General features: G+C 37.7%; 1 protein-coding gene across 2 annotated transcripts in view; it reads right to left on the bottom strand.

Moving 5' to 3' along the window:
* Positions 1–8881, bottom strand: part of Pip (heparan sulfate 2-O-sulfotransferase pipe) — a 69839-nt gene extending 60958 nt beyond the window's left edge. The window contains exon 1 of one of the 2 annotated variants that reach the window (XM_076767367.1): positions 8255–8881. In XM_076767367.1, the coding sequence (XP_076623482.1) occupies positions 8255–8304 (50 nt within the window). In that variant the 5' untranslated portion in view covers positions 8305–8881. Of the gene's footprint in view, positions 1–1996; positions 2174–8254 lie in introns of those variants that run through there. The other variant, XM_076767368.1, reaches the window with a different exon arrangement.
* Positions 8882–14900: the final 6019 nt, after the last annotated feature.

Genomic DNA, 14900 nt, shown 5'->3' with positions numbered 1-14900 from the left:
TGATTTTCTCCCTAAGCATTCAGTTTTAAAGCACAGGCACAGGCCGTGCAACGTGAGTTTTAAATCCTACGAAATAATAAATTGAAATTTTTAGAAAAAGTTTTCAAGTTTTCTTAAAGTATCTTCTAGTTGTATTCTCCAGTGTTTGCTAAGTTCACGGATATTCTCATTCCAGACCAAGGTAAATCGACATAAATTCAATTTCACTTTCTAAAAAACTATCCAACATTTTATAATGACGATTAAAAAACATTTATGTATTTTTGAATGTCAGCTCTCCCATTACAAACAGATCGTCATGTTAAAAGCAAAAATAATATGTATATTCTATCGAGGCAAGCTGAACCTAACCTAACTATAACGAAATTATAGGTAGTTACGTATCTGTGACGACGGATTCAAGCACAAATCATAGTGTTGCATAAGTAACGAGATAAGCTAGATTCGTGACGCATACCCAATGGGATAAGCTAAACGCACAGTAACATAAACGTGTTAAGCATGAGTTTATAAATCGTATTGATACGATTTAAGATATGTTCTAATAGTATTGTATAATATTTCTGCTATTCCAATATGCGTAGCAATTTCAACCAAAGATTACGTGGACTTTTCGTTTTTATTGCATAAGTGATTCGTACGAATGGCCATAATATCCTGTACGAAAGATCATCGTTGAGAAAGAAATAAAAATTCTTATTTTGGCCCTCTGATGCCATGCAAATTGATATTAATCCGACTGCTTAGCATTTAACGAGCTGTTTCGTGTTAAATTATACGCAAAGTCGCAGTTTTCGTGTAAATTCCCTAGACATTTCTGAACTTTGATATTTAGCGGCTTGGAATCGATGAATATTATAAACGATTCACTCTCAAACGTTTTGTTTTGAAACTTGTTATCGAATTAAATAATCTGCAATCTACGAAACGAAATTTCATCGTAGTTCTAGAGTTATTCCCCAGCGACAGCGACATCTAGAGAAAACTAGCGGCGATAAATGAAAGCTAACATAACCTAGATTTGCCCTTTATCTTCCTTTGAAGAATCGAAGAATATATCTCGTCCCATTTTCATCGATTCACCCAGTATATTTCCGTTCCAGAGGATATATTTGCGGTAATGGATATGTGAAGGAACCTATTGTGCTTCTTTGAGATGTCCCAGCTTGTATTTCTTTGAAAGATGTCGCGTTTCTAACGCTGAGCAAATAACTGGGTAGCTTCTGCAATTTACCTAATGGTCCTTCGAGATTATATCGAAAGCTTTTTCCACGTCTGAAAGTATTTTTCTTCTTCCATAGAATGGATTACGAAACAAAAATTTGACGTCGTCGACGATATTGTAAATCGTTTGGAAAAGGAATTAAGAAACACGGGATGCTCGATGTCCCGTGCATAATTGTAACGAAACGTAATTAAAAATGTTCTTAACCACTGGTCCCAATTACAAAATAGATTATATTGGTGCTTATAACGTTCTTAAATCACTGCCACTAATAATCAGTAATTAATTTCCTTTTCACTCGGTGCAATATAACACTCTTACTTGAAATATTCGTTTGACTAATTAATGAGTAGTGCAGCAATGCTCTTATGTAAGCCAAATATTACATTTACTATAATCGTCAGACTTATTTCTCTCTCTCTGTTTTTCAACCCTTCTCCTATTACCACCGGTATTAAAATACAGTTTCGGGATTTCAAGGTTCCGGGGAAATGCGATTAATTAAAAAATTTTTACACGATTTTCTGAAAAAAGTTACCAGAACTCGGTGCAACGCGAAGCAATTATCGCGCCTGGTTCGCGACACTGCGGAAGAAAGTGGCCATGAATTTACGCGGGACACGTCGTAACGACGAATCGGTCGTTCACGATTCTTGCACAATTCGCATTATTCCGCCGTCCAATCAACGTGATGGATCGATTTGTTCGCAGTTGCAGCGCCGCGCGGCCCTCGCTCAATGACCTTTAATCCATTACATCGACCGTACTCACCGGGAAGATACATCTAAACGTCATTTAGGAATGTTTCGATCCGTCTTCCTTGTTAAATGAAGTTCTTAAATGCGGCTACGAATGATCACGGATCGATACGCGAACCGGTCACTCGAACGTCGCAAAAACGGAAACGAGAATCCGTTTGGAATCGATGAAAAATCTGATTCAGTCTCCGAACGCGTGAAACTGACGGTTCTGGGTTAGGTGGCGCCCCAGTCGAAGAGTTAACGAAATGCACTCGATGAATCATAATCGATGAAGCGTCAAAGCAATAAATTGGCATTTATTCGACGTAAAATGGATCGACTTTCTGCGTAGAAAAATATTCGCTACCTCCCGGATTACAAGGTGTTCGACCACCCTGGGGAAAAATTTTAATAGGGGATTCTTGAGGCCAAAAAAAGACGAAAATCAAGAATGCCAATTTGCCGATGGAGGCTTCGTTAAAAAGTTATTAACAATTAAATTCAACAATTTCAAATCGTCCTGGAAAAATTATTTTCGGTTGCGGGGGTCAATTACAATCATTTTTGGTGAATACACATACCCCCGAAATCCTACCCACTTTCGAGAAAAAAAATCGGATAGGCGCTGAAATATTTCGGCGAAAAAAAAATTTTTCAAATCGTTCTGGAAAAATTATTTTCGGTTGCGGTGGTCAATTACAATCATTTTTTGTCATTACACATACCCCCGAAATCCTACGCTCTTTCGAGAAAAAAATTCCTTACCGAAAATCTAATTGGATACCTAAATTTTTCGACGAAAAAAAGAAAATTTTAAATCGTTCTGAAAAAATTATTTTCGGTCGCGGGGGTCAATTACAATCATTTTTTGTCATTACACATACCCCCGAAATCCTACGCTCTTTCGAGAAAAAAATTCCTTACCGAAAATCTAATTGGATACCTAAATTTTTCGACGAAAAAAAGAAAATTTTAAATCGTTCTGAAAAAATTATTTTCGGTTGTGGTGGTCAATTACAATCATTTTTTGTCATTACACATACCCCCGAAATCCTACGCTCTTTCGAGAAAAAAATTCCTTACCGAAAATCTAATTGGATACCTAAATTTTTCGACGAAAAAAAGAAAATTTTAAATCGTTCTGAAAAAATTATTTTCGGTTGTGGTGGTCAATTACAATCATTTTTTGTGATTACACATACCCCCGAAATCCTACGCTCTTTCGAGAAAAAAATTCCTTACCGAAAATCTAATTGGATACCTAAATTTTTCGACGAAAAAAAGAAAATTTTAAATCGTTCTGAAAAAATTATTTTCGGTTGCGGGGGACAATTACAATCGTTTTTGGTCATTACACATACCCTCGAAATCCTACCCACTTTCTAGAAAAAAATTCGAGAAGGTGTGAAATTTTTCGACGAAATTAAAATATTTCAAATCGTTCTGAAAAAAATATTGCTAGCTGTGGGGGTCAATTACAATCATTTTTGGTGAATAGACGTACCCCCGAAATCCTACCCACTTTCGAGAAAAAAATTCAGTAATGGCGGAACTTGAAACGTTAATAACTTTGTAACAGAGCTTCCATCAAGAAATTGGTATTCTTGATTTTCGTCTTATTTTGGCCTCTAGAATCCCCCATTAAAATTTTTCCCAGGGGTGGCCGAACACCCTGTATAGTCGACCTAACCTCTTCGTCGTTGGGACACCGAATCCTGTGGAAACGGGTCGCGTTGTACGATCATTCGGGTTGCTAATAATTCACCAGCTATCGGAGGGGGGAAAAGCTCGTGCATGTCTATAAATCCAACGCTTCCAGCCGCGATAAAGGAACAGAAGAGACACATTATCTATTAGCGAGAGAACGCATTCGTTTGCTGAACCCGTCGGTATTCCGGGGTTAAGCATTTTAGCGCGTCGAACGCCGCCTGATAAATCGATTTGAGACACGAGAGACCCCGACTCTCACGCTTTGTGCTCGGACAAGCGACGATGCATCGACTATGTTCTCGAATCATAACCAAACAGGATGCAGGTTGGTCATCAGGAGCAAGAAACAGTTCGTTTTACACTTAATTCCGACGCGTGGTAAGCTACAATTACCGTTGGCACGTTTATTATAATTTCTCGAAACGTCCCGTGTTTATTGCTTTCGTACGACCAACCTAGGTGTTTATTTTCTTACTTAAAAATTACTAGGTTCGGTTTGTTCGTTATTTATATTGATTTGTACAAGATCTGTTTAATCGATATAATTATACGAAAAATAACCTTGCTTAACGATCACAGACGACCTGAGATCTCGTTGTAAGCTATTATTCCACGCGTGTTAGCGTCGCGACCGTTACCTAGCTACTGCCACGCAGATAGGGTATTCGCTACGCATCGCCATGGCCCTCTAGCGGAACAATTTAAATAATTGTGATACTCGCGAGTCTGATCTTCAAGTTTCGACCGTTCTTAGCCTCTTTTAGAAGTAGTTAGTAATTATTATATTTTACCGTAATCTAAATTGTACCAAACGATTCTAGCCCTCGTCCATTTAATATTAATCCACCGTTCCTTTCTCGTTTATTTGAATTCAGTAGCGCTCTGTCCTCCATCTTTCTGGTTCTACCGGTTGGCTACAAGAGGCAGCTTAAAGATTTAATGATGCCAAACAACGATTAAGGCATTGTTCTTGGCGCAGAGAAATGGCGATTAAGTAGATACAGTTAAATGATAATTGTAGCAGCTTCTTTATTCCGTTCCAAAACACGGCAGCGTATTACATTGTTCCGAGGATATACGAGTGAGTTCTGTTATCGCATGGGACGATTTCGCAGAACGACTGTAGTCGTTCTGTTGATGAACAGCCAACAACTAACGATAAGTGACTGCAGTCGCCTCCAGTAGCAAAGGATTCGAACCAAACCAGTCGAGGACCGATTAAAACGTCGTGGCGATCACGTTAGCCGCGCATTTGATTACAGACATTTTTCTAATTATACGATAATCCTGTTTGTCTTCCAGTAGCGCGATCGGTAAATTGAAAACTTAATGGCGTTCGATTATCGCGGACTGAAGTTGGCTGCAATCGTTTACTTCATTTTTCTAACTGCTGAACACCCGTAATCGCTTTTCTAACGAACGTGGAATTATACAAGCGATTGCAATTTCTCTCGGTAGCCAAGAGCTAGAACACAACCGCCAATTATAATCGGTAAACGAATAAATTATGTTATCGCGCGGAAACAGTTCGTTTAATTGCTAGTACGGTCTGTTGGAAAACAATAAAATGTTAATAGTAAGCTTTAGGTGGCTAACGAATCGATCTCGCGATATTTCACGACTGAAACGAACGATAAAGACACTATTATCGTCTAAAGTGACAACGTTCTGGTTATAAATAACAACAAATAGCAAAGAAAGACATTGAACCAAACGATTAAGTAGACACGGATGGGTAGCTTTATTCACTTTCCACTTTTTCGACTATTTTCACATGTTCGAAACAATACAAATTCCAACAAGGATGTTAAATAAAGTATACAGGGGTCAATTGCAAGCATTTTTAGTCAACAGACATACCCCCGAAATCCTACCCAGTTTCGAGAAAAAAATTCCTTACCGAAAATCTAATTTCTGGCCAGAAATGTCTGCCCAAATTTTCATGCGAATCTTTAAAACGTCATAACTTCTGAACGGAATGAACGATTTTAATGTTTAAAAAAGCAAACTCCGCGTATTTTAATGGAGAATATGTACAAATTGCAAAAATATTCGAAAAGTTGGTCCTTGACCCCGGAAAATGAGAAAAACCCCATAAAAATGGTCCAATTTTCAAACAGCTATAACTCTTACAATTGTGAATATATTTCAATGAAACTTTTTTCTGAAGTAGAGCTCATGGGTACCTACAAAAAAGTATTAGACAACTTTTCTGTAGGGCGTCAAACAAAATTACTAAAAACGAAAAAGGAATTTTTAAGAAAAATCGACAGGGTGCCCAAATTTTTCGACGAAAAAAAAAATTTTTAATTAATTCTGAAAAAATTATTTTCGGTTCCGGGGGTCAATTGCAATCATTTTTGGTGAATAGACATACCCCCGAATTCCTACCCAGTTTCGAAAAAAAAATTCCTTACCGAAAATATCATTTCTGGCCAGAAATGTCTGCCCGAATTTTCATGCGAATCTTTAAAACGTCATAACTTCTCAACGGAATGAACGATTTTAATGTTTAAAAAAGCAAACTCCGCGTATTTTAATGGAGAATATGTACAAATTGCAAAAATATTCGAAAAGTTGGTCCTTGACCCCGGAAAATGAGAAAAACCCCATAAAAATGGTCCAATTTTCAAACAGCTATAACTCTTACAATTGTGAATATATTTCAATGAAACTTTTTTCTGAAGTAGAGCTCATGGGTACCTACAAAAAAGTATTAGACAACTTTTCTGTAGGGCGTCAAACAAAATTACTAAAAACGAAAAAGGAATTTTTAAGAAAAATCGACAGGGTGCCCAAATTTTTCGACGAAAAAAAAAATTTTTAATTAATTCTGAAAAAATTATTTTCGGTTCCGGGGGTCAATTGCAATCATTTTTGGTGAATAGACATACCCCCGAAATCCTACGCATTTTCGAGAAAAAAAATTCAATACGGTCGGAACTTTGAATGTTAATAACTTTTTAACGAAGCCTCCATCAACAAATTGGTATTCTTGATTTTCATCTTATTTTGGCCTCTAGAATCCTCTATTAAAATTTTTCCCAGGAGTGGCCGAACACCCTGTATACAAATTCCCAATCGAACACTGTTATTTACAATTTTAATTTTGAAATTTAGTCCAAGTCATTCACTACGTTTTTTACGTAGGCGTTTCTTTATAATATTTCTAGCATCCTCCTACGCCTAACACGAACTCCTACGCTCTTTATCCTGACACAATCGTAGGTTCTATCTAAAATATACGATTTCCAACGAGTTTAACGACCCTAAATTTTTCTTTGTTTCCTGCAGAAATATCAAAGACGTTAAGTGAAAATGTTTCCAACGGCCGATAAGATCTATTCAGTCCGTCATTTATCGAAAATGTTAATCTTGGGAAAATCGATTATCGGGGAGATTAAGTATTAGAAGCGATAGAAGAAAAATTAATCTCATCTTAGTATTTATGGGTATTGTATACCTTCCGAATAATTCACTGTCCACGTGTGAACGCATTACAAATGTTTTCCGAGTCAATTAATTGTGCATTTGTAAAGCAACGAGACAGCCATATTTCGTTCGCGCGTTCTACTGTAAAATATGAAGACGGTATTGTAAAACACACGAGCCTCGTGAGATCGCTTTTTCTTCGCTTTTAATTAATCGTTATCTGCTATTAATACTGCATTAAGTATTACGAGTATATATAATAAGTGGCGAAATTCTTTTGTACAGAAATCAATTAATCAGTGGATACCCAAAACTTTCTTTTTTTTTTTTTTGATGGGATTTATTTACGAGGAACGAACCAAACTGTTAGATGCATACGTAAACTAGATATGGAAATCATATCTGTTCTCGAAATATTTATTCGAACACGATCGAATCGTATGTAGTCAAACTTTTTCTGCCGGACAACAAATAATCAACAAATATGCAATCGATAGAAAAGCTCGTAAAACAAAGGCACGTAGCTATAAACAAGAAATAAATATCCAAGATGAGCACGCCGTAACAATATATAGATTACACGAGCTAAAAGTGTTACGAACCAATAACCATAAAGGCTAATGCTGTTCATAGGAAAGTCGGTTCTCGCGTTAAATGGATCAGACACTTTATGGTTCTAAAAGATCATCAAACGATCAATTTTAAGATGAAAGATGGGGACTATAATATTCTAAATTAACCTGTTAATTAATTCTTCCTGCATTAATCGTTTGTACGAGTTTTGTATACCTTGGTCTATATCTACTAATTCTAAAATAAAACGTTTAAAAATCTTAATATGTCGAACTGCCACAACTGACTTTTTCCATTCAGATATTATCGCAAAAGAACGCACGCTGCTCGTAGGTTATGTTTACCGTCAGACCCCACCGAAGCAATCGTTACGATCGATGAAACAATCACATGCCACAATACGAAACTTGAAAGAAACGCGTACGTATTTCTAAACAGTTTCGCGACATTATTTCGCGTCTCCTTAGGAGAGACGTTCGAGTTGTTTGCTAGATTCACGATGTTTTCTCGAGGACAGTCGAGCCACAGTTGTCGACTGATCAACGTCGTTCGAAATCGGTATAATCAAGCTCACCTCTTCGGGACAGGCACCCGCCTGTGCTTCCACACGTTGTCGTTCAGCATCGTGCTCTGGTGTTCTTTCAACGAATAACGCTCGCCTCTTCGACGTCGATCGGATCCTCAGATCCGAGACGGTCGAACGCGACTCATCAAGCGATAACGACGGTCGATCGATCGCGATCGTTGCACGCACGGCGTTGCTCCGCGGCGCGTCAACCGATCTCTCGCCTAGCTATCGGCCGCGATCGATCGCTGAAACTTCAACGAAACGTCGGGGCTACCGGGACCGACTCGAAACCGATCGATCTCGTTCACTGGCGCGCTGCTACCGAGCGAGACGTTCGCGAACCGACGGCCATGTGAAACGAAAACAAATTCACTGAAAAGTATCGTCCGATTTCTGCCGGCGTTTTCGGTGAATATCGCGAGCACGGGCCACGCGAATCGCCTCGAGCGTCTCAGCGAATCGTTCGACGACGATTTTCTGTCATCGACGACCGACGGAAGCGTGGGACAGACGATCACGACGGGTCATAGCATTCTATCCGTACGCACGGTCGGCTGGTCAGCACGCGACTGGCGGCAAGCTCGAATATTCCGCGCGATGAACGCCCGGCTCTGCTCGTCGACGAGAAGACGACACGCGATACGCTCTACTCTGCGCCCGCTCCGTTACTCAGCCGACCCGTAATGCGATTCTACTCCACATTCGGCCGCATCGCGACGTCCTCTCCCCCCACCGACCTCTTTCACCGATGAGAAAGGCGCCACTTTCCTGGAACATCGCGGGCGCGAAAATCCTCCTCCCGACCCCGAACTTGGGCTCGCACCACCGATCCTCTTTTTCCCCTTCTCTTCCCCCTCCCCTTCGAAGCACGATGGATTTTTCCGAAAATCCTGGTCACAACCCAAAGATTACTGATAATATATACAGGGTGCTTGGCCAACCCTGAGAAAAATTTTAATGGGAGATTCCAGTGGCCAAAATAAGACGAAAATCAAGAATACTAATTTGTCGATGGAGGCTTCGTTAAAAAGTTATTAACGTTTAAAGTTCCGCTCGTTCCGAATTTTTTTCTAGAAAGAGGGTAGGATTTCAAGGATGTGTGTAATGACCGAAAATGCTTGTAATTGACCCCTCCAATTAGATATAATTTTTCCAGAATGATTTGAAATTTTTTAATTTTGTCGAAAAATTTCACACCTTCTCGAAATTTTTTCTCGAAAGAGAGTAGGATTTCGAGGGTATGTTTATTCACCAAAAATGATTGTAATTGGCCCCCGCAGCCGAAAATAATTTTTCCAAGACGATTTGAAATTTTTTAATTTTGTCGAAAAATTTCACACCTTCTCGAAATTTTTTCTAGAAAGTGGGTAGTATTTCGGGGGTATGTCTATTCAACAAAAATTATTGTAATTGACCCCCGCAGCCGAAAATAATTTTTCCAAGACGATTTGAAATTTTTTAATTTTGTCGAAAAATTTCACACCTTCTCGAAATTTTTTCTAGAAAGAGGGTAGGATTTCGAGGGTATGTCTATTCACCAAAAATTATTGTAATTGGCCCCCGCAGCCGAAAATAATTTTTCCAAGACGATTTGAAATTTTTTAATTTTGTCGAAAAATTTCACACCTTCTCGAAATTTTTTCTCGAAAGAGAGTAGGATTTCGAGGGTATGTTTATTCACCAAAAATGATTGTAATTGACCCCCGCAGCCGAAAATAATTTTTCCAAGACGATTTGAAATTTTTTAATTTTGTCGAAAAATTTCACACCTTCTCGAAATTTTTTCTCGAAAGAGAGTAGGATTTCGAGGGTATGTTTATTCACCAAAAATGATTGTAATTGAGCCCCGCAGCCAAAAATAATTTTTTCAGTATGATTTGAAATTTTTTAATTGAATTAAAAATTTAAGAAATAACTTTGTAAAGAAGCCTGGTGACCGAACACCCTGTATTGGGTGTATCAATTTTTTTTTTTTTTAAATAAATTTTGAAGTTTAACAAGCTTCGTCAAACATTTTGTTTGCACCCTGTATGCACAGTGTGTTTACTTCCAAGAGAGAAGAGATGCAGAAATCGCTGATAGCAGCCGATCTCGGATAAGGTATAACCTGAATGCATAGTATGCAGCGAAGGTACCATTAACCAATCATCGCCCCCGTGATTATTCCTCGATAAGAATTTTCCATTGGTAGAGATACCGATTGGATCGTAAAAGAAAGTTCTCTGGTAAAAAGCTGACGCTGCATTTCGCCCTTGAGCTATTACAGGATCTTTGGATCGTTTAGGATTTACCGGTTAAAAGCTTTGATTGCTGCGAGCGGTTTCGGAGAAAAAGCTCGCGGTTACGAGGAAACGTCTGCCAAGTCTGGTAAAAGATCACTCGATTCTTAGAAAACTGTTCGACTCTTATGAAATGTTAAAATTTCAAATTTGATGTATCTTAACCCCTTAACGCTCATATTTTTCGGGTTAACCAAGGACGATCAGTATTTTTTATTGGATTTGTTCCTAAAAGTGCAGTTTTTGTTAATTACAAATATTATCATCCCTTAAACCGTTGGATTAAACAAATATGGTATTTCAAAGCAGTCAGACTCGGGGCATGAACGTTAAGGGGTTAAAGTTTCATTTGTCCTAGGTAATTTTATTTAGTTCGAAGCGACCGTACAAAGAACAGATCGTAGCGATTGCATTAATGAAAACGATCGTTAAGTAACGCGGTTATTGTAAAAGAAACTGCACGGAATGGGATAAAAGTGAAATCTTTTTTCCAACGTTCAATTTGATGGTTATGTAATCGCACTAACTCCAGGTACTTAAATGTTTCTTGAGCGACGAATGTATAATATCTGATTCCTCCGTGTAAATAATTCATCTAAATAAGTCATCTTTATATCGAGAACAGGAAACGATAATATTCATGAAATTGAAATTATTCTACTTGCTCGTACTATCGTGGATCTCCAAGACGTTCTTCGTACTCTTACATTAATATTGTGTTAATTTCAAGTGCTTACCATTACGATCGCCTAGTAGATTGGAACAGGCATAAAAAATATTTTATTATTGTCGTAATACTCGTACCACGATTAATATTAGCATCGGTGGATGAATCGCGTCAGCTAAGGAGTTTCTATATTAAACGTCGCGGCGAGAAAGAGCGTGGCTATAAAGTCAGTCTTAAAAGGGACCAAAGGCGCTTTCAAGGTTAAATGAATAGCCGAGAACTGCAAGCATAATGTTGTTGAACGGTAATGACGTTAATTTCGCGATGCTCGTTGAATGGAAGGCAGAGACTTTCGCGCGTCAAATTCTTGATGCACAGCGTCATGAAGAATCACTTCGTTCAGGCAACGTCCATTTCTTACGAGGGACCATCTCGAGGTGTAAATCTCCAATTTTTATGAAACTTCGCAATTATATAGTTCTCATAAATCTATTAGACACGTATTTTTTTGTAGCTGCTAATATTCACTTTAAGGGGTTGAAAATTGGAGATTTACACCTCGGGATGGTTTAGTTCCGTGCGTCGTCGACCAGTTCTGAATTGCGTGAAAAGAACAACGGAGAATAATGGCACGTCAAATTGCACGCGAACTGCTCCATCCCTTTTGCCATAAATTGCGATTCCACGTTTAAAACTGGCCATTCGAATGTCTTTTCATTTTTAAAACAGAAATTCTTGATGCAATCGGGATTTCCGAGTCCCGAGAAACGAAAACAGAGAAACAAATTCCTGAATATTAATCGAAGTCCTTCGAAATTAAGATTACGCAATTTTTATCGTAGAAATTCTTATTCAGTTTTTCGCGAGGCAATGGAATAAATCAAGAAACTTTTATCGATGTTCGAAACTTGCTATCGATTGTTATTCAGGGGGGGAAATATACGTGCAATTACGAATGATTTATAGCAATTATTTATTGACGATTAAGTTTATTAAAATATGCAAAACGTTTAAGAACTGTAAGCAACGACTGGTCGCTGGATAGTTCAAAGGCACGAAACGAAATCGCGTTCTCTGGCGGAATAATTATTCCAGTGCCATTATGCAAAGCCATTAACGACCGTATCCGGCGCGGCAGGCAACGCGGATGCAAATTCGACGAAAAGAAATTTCCAAAGCGACGTTCCTTTCTTCGAGGAAACCTGATTGGTCTATGCATTCGTAATTCGCGAATAATCTTCGGTTTGTTAAATGTTAAACACTCCGATTCCCTATCCTCTGACTCGTACCGAATAAAAGGTATCATATTACGTAATGAGAAATAAAATTAGAAAACCATGAGAAATTCAATCGTCTTTATCTAGACAAGAGCGCCAGCTATAAAGTGGTAGCGCAAACAAGTTTCGTCGACGTCGGCCATTACTTATGCAAGGAACGGACTTAGACAACCGGCGATAAGTAATAATTTCGACTCGCCGGAACTTGTCACGCTTTGCATTAATTAAAATTAATTTCACCGACGATCATCGTACGCCATATTGTATTTTCGTCTCTTTCTACGTATTTCGTTTAATTAACGACGCTTCGTCACGCGCGATCGTTGTTTTTCATTAACCCATTCGCCGACTTTTACGTTCGATCAAAAAGTAGCTAATCGCCGGCCTGTGAAATTATTCGCGTGGCAATTATGCGAACATCGCTGAGCAGAAAACTCGGATACGGAAATTAAATGTAACTGTTGCATACAGATCGGTGCGTTCCACGAATAAAAAAACTTTCTAGATATACAGGATGTTTGGCCACACCTGGGAAAAATTTTAACGAGGGATTCTGGAGGCCAAAATAAGACGAAGATAAAGAATATCAATTTCTCGACTGAGGCTTCGTTAGTAACTTAGTAAGTTATTAAAAAATTAAATTAAAAAGTTTCAAATCGTTTTGGAAAAATTATTTTCGGTTGCAGGGGTCAATTGCAATAATTTTTGGTGAATAGACATACCTCCGAAATCCTACGCATTTTCAAGAAAAAAATTCGAGTAGGTACTGAAATTTTTAGACGAAATTAAAACATTTCAAATCGATCTAGAAAAATTATTTTCGGTTGCAGGGGTCAATTACAATAATTTTTGGTGAATAGACCTATCCCCGAAATCCTACGCATTTTCAAGAAAAAAATTCGAGTAGGTACTGAAATTTTTAGACGAAATTAAAACATTCCAAATCGTTCTGGAAAAATTATTTTCGGTTGCAGGGGTCAATTACAATAATTTTTGGTGAATAGACCTACCCTCGAGATCCAACCCAGTTTCTAGAAAAAAATTCGAGTAGGCACTGAAATTTTTAGACGAAATTAAAACATTTCAAATCGTTCTGAAAAAAATATTGCTAGCTGTGGGGGTCAATTATAATCATTTTTGGTGAATATACCTACCCCCGAAATCCTACGCATTTTCAAGAAAAAAATTCGAGTAGGTACTGAAATTTTTAGACGAAATTAAAATATTTCAAATCGTTCTGGAAAAATTATTTTCGGTTGCAGGGGTCAATTACAATAATTTTTGGTGAAGAGACCTACCCCCGAAATCCTACGCATTTTCAAGAAAAAAATTCAAGTAGGTACTGAAATTTTTAGACGAAATTAAAACATTTCAAATCGTTCTGAAAAAAATATTGCTAGCTGTGGGGGTCAATTATAATCATTTTTGGTGAATATACCTACCCCCGAAATCCTACCCAGTTTCTAGAAAAAAATTCGAGTAGGTACTGAAATTTTTAGACGAAATTAAAACATTTCAAATCGTTCTGGAAAAATTATTTTCGGTTGCAGGGGTCAATTACAATAATTTCTGGTGAATAGACCTACCCCCGAAATCCTACCCAGTTTCTAGAAAAAAATTCGAGTAGGTACTGAAATTTTTAGACGAAATTAAAACATTTCAAATCGTTCTGAAAAAAATATTGCTAGCTGTGGGGGTCAATTATAATCATTTTTGGTGAATATACCTACCCACGAAATCCTACGCATTTTCAAGAAAAAAATTCGAGTAGGTACTGAAATTTTTAGACGAAATTAAAACATTTCAAATCGTTCTGGAAAAATTATTTTCGGTTGCAGGGGTCAATTACAATAATTTCTGGTGAATAGACCTACCCCCGAAATCCTACCCAGTTTCTAGAAAAAAATTCGAGTAGGTACTGAAATTTTTAGACGAAATTAAAACATTTCAAATCGTTCTGAAAAAAATATTGCTAGCTGTGGAGGTCAATTATAATCATTTTTGGTGAATATACCTACCCACGAAATCCTACGCATTTTCAAGAAAAAAATTCGAGTAGGTACTGAAATTTTTAGACGAAATTAAAACATTTCAAATCGTTCTGGAAAAATTATTTTCGGTTGCAGGGGTCAATTACAATAATTTTTGGTGAATAGACCTACCCCCGAAATCCTACGCATTTTCAAGAAAAAAATTCGAGTAGGTACTGAAATTTTTAGACGAAATTAAAAAATTTCAAACCGTTCTGGAAAAATTATTTTCGGTTGCAGGGGTCAATTACAATAATTTTTGGTGAAGAGACCTACCCCCGAAATCCTACGCATTTTTAAGAAAAAAATTCGAGTAGGTACTGAAATTTTTAGACGAAATTAAAACATTTCAAATCGTTCTGAAAAAAATATTGCTAGCTGTGGGGGTCAATTATAATC

Source organism: Colletes latitarsis, chromosome 6 (genome assembly GCF_051014445.1).
Source record: "Colletes latitarsis isolate SP2378_abdomen chromosome 6, iyColLati1, whole genome shotgun sequence".
Taxonomy (NCBI): domain Eukaryota; kingdom Metazoa; phylum Arthropoda; class Insecta; order Hymenoptera; family Colletidae; genus Colletes; species Colletes latitarsis.
The sequence above is the reverse complement of the archived record's forward strand: the minus strand, read 5'-3'. Positions and strand labels throughout refer to the sequence as shown.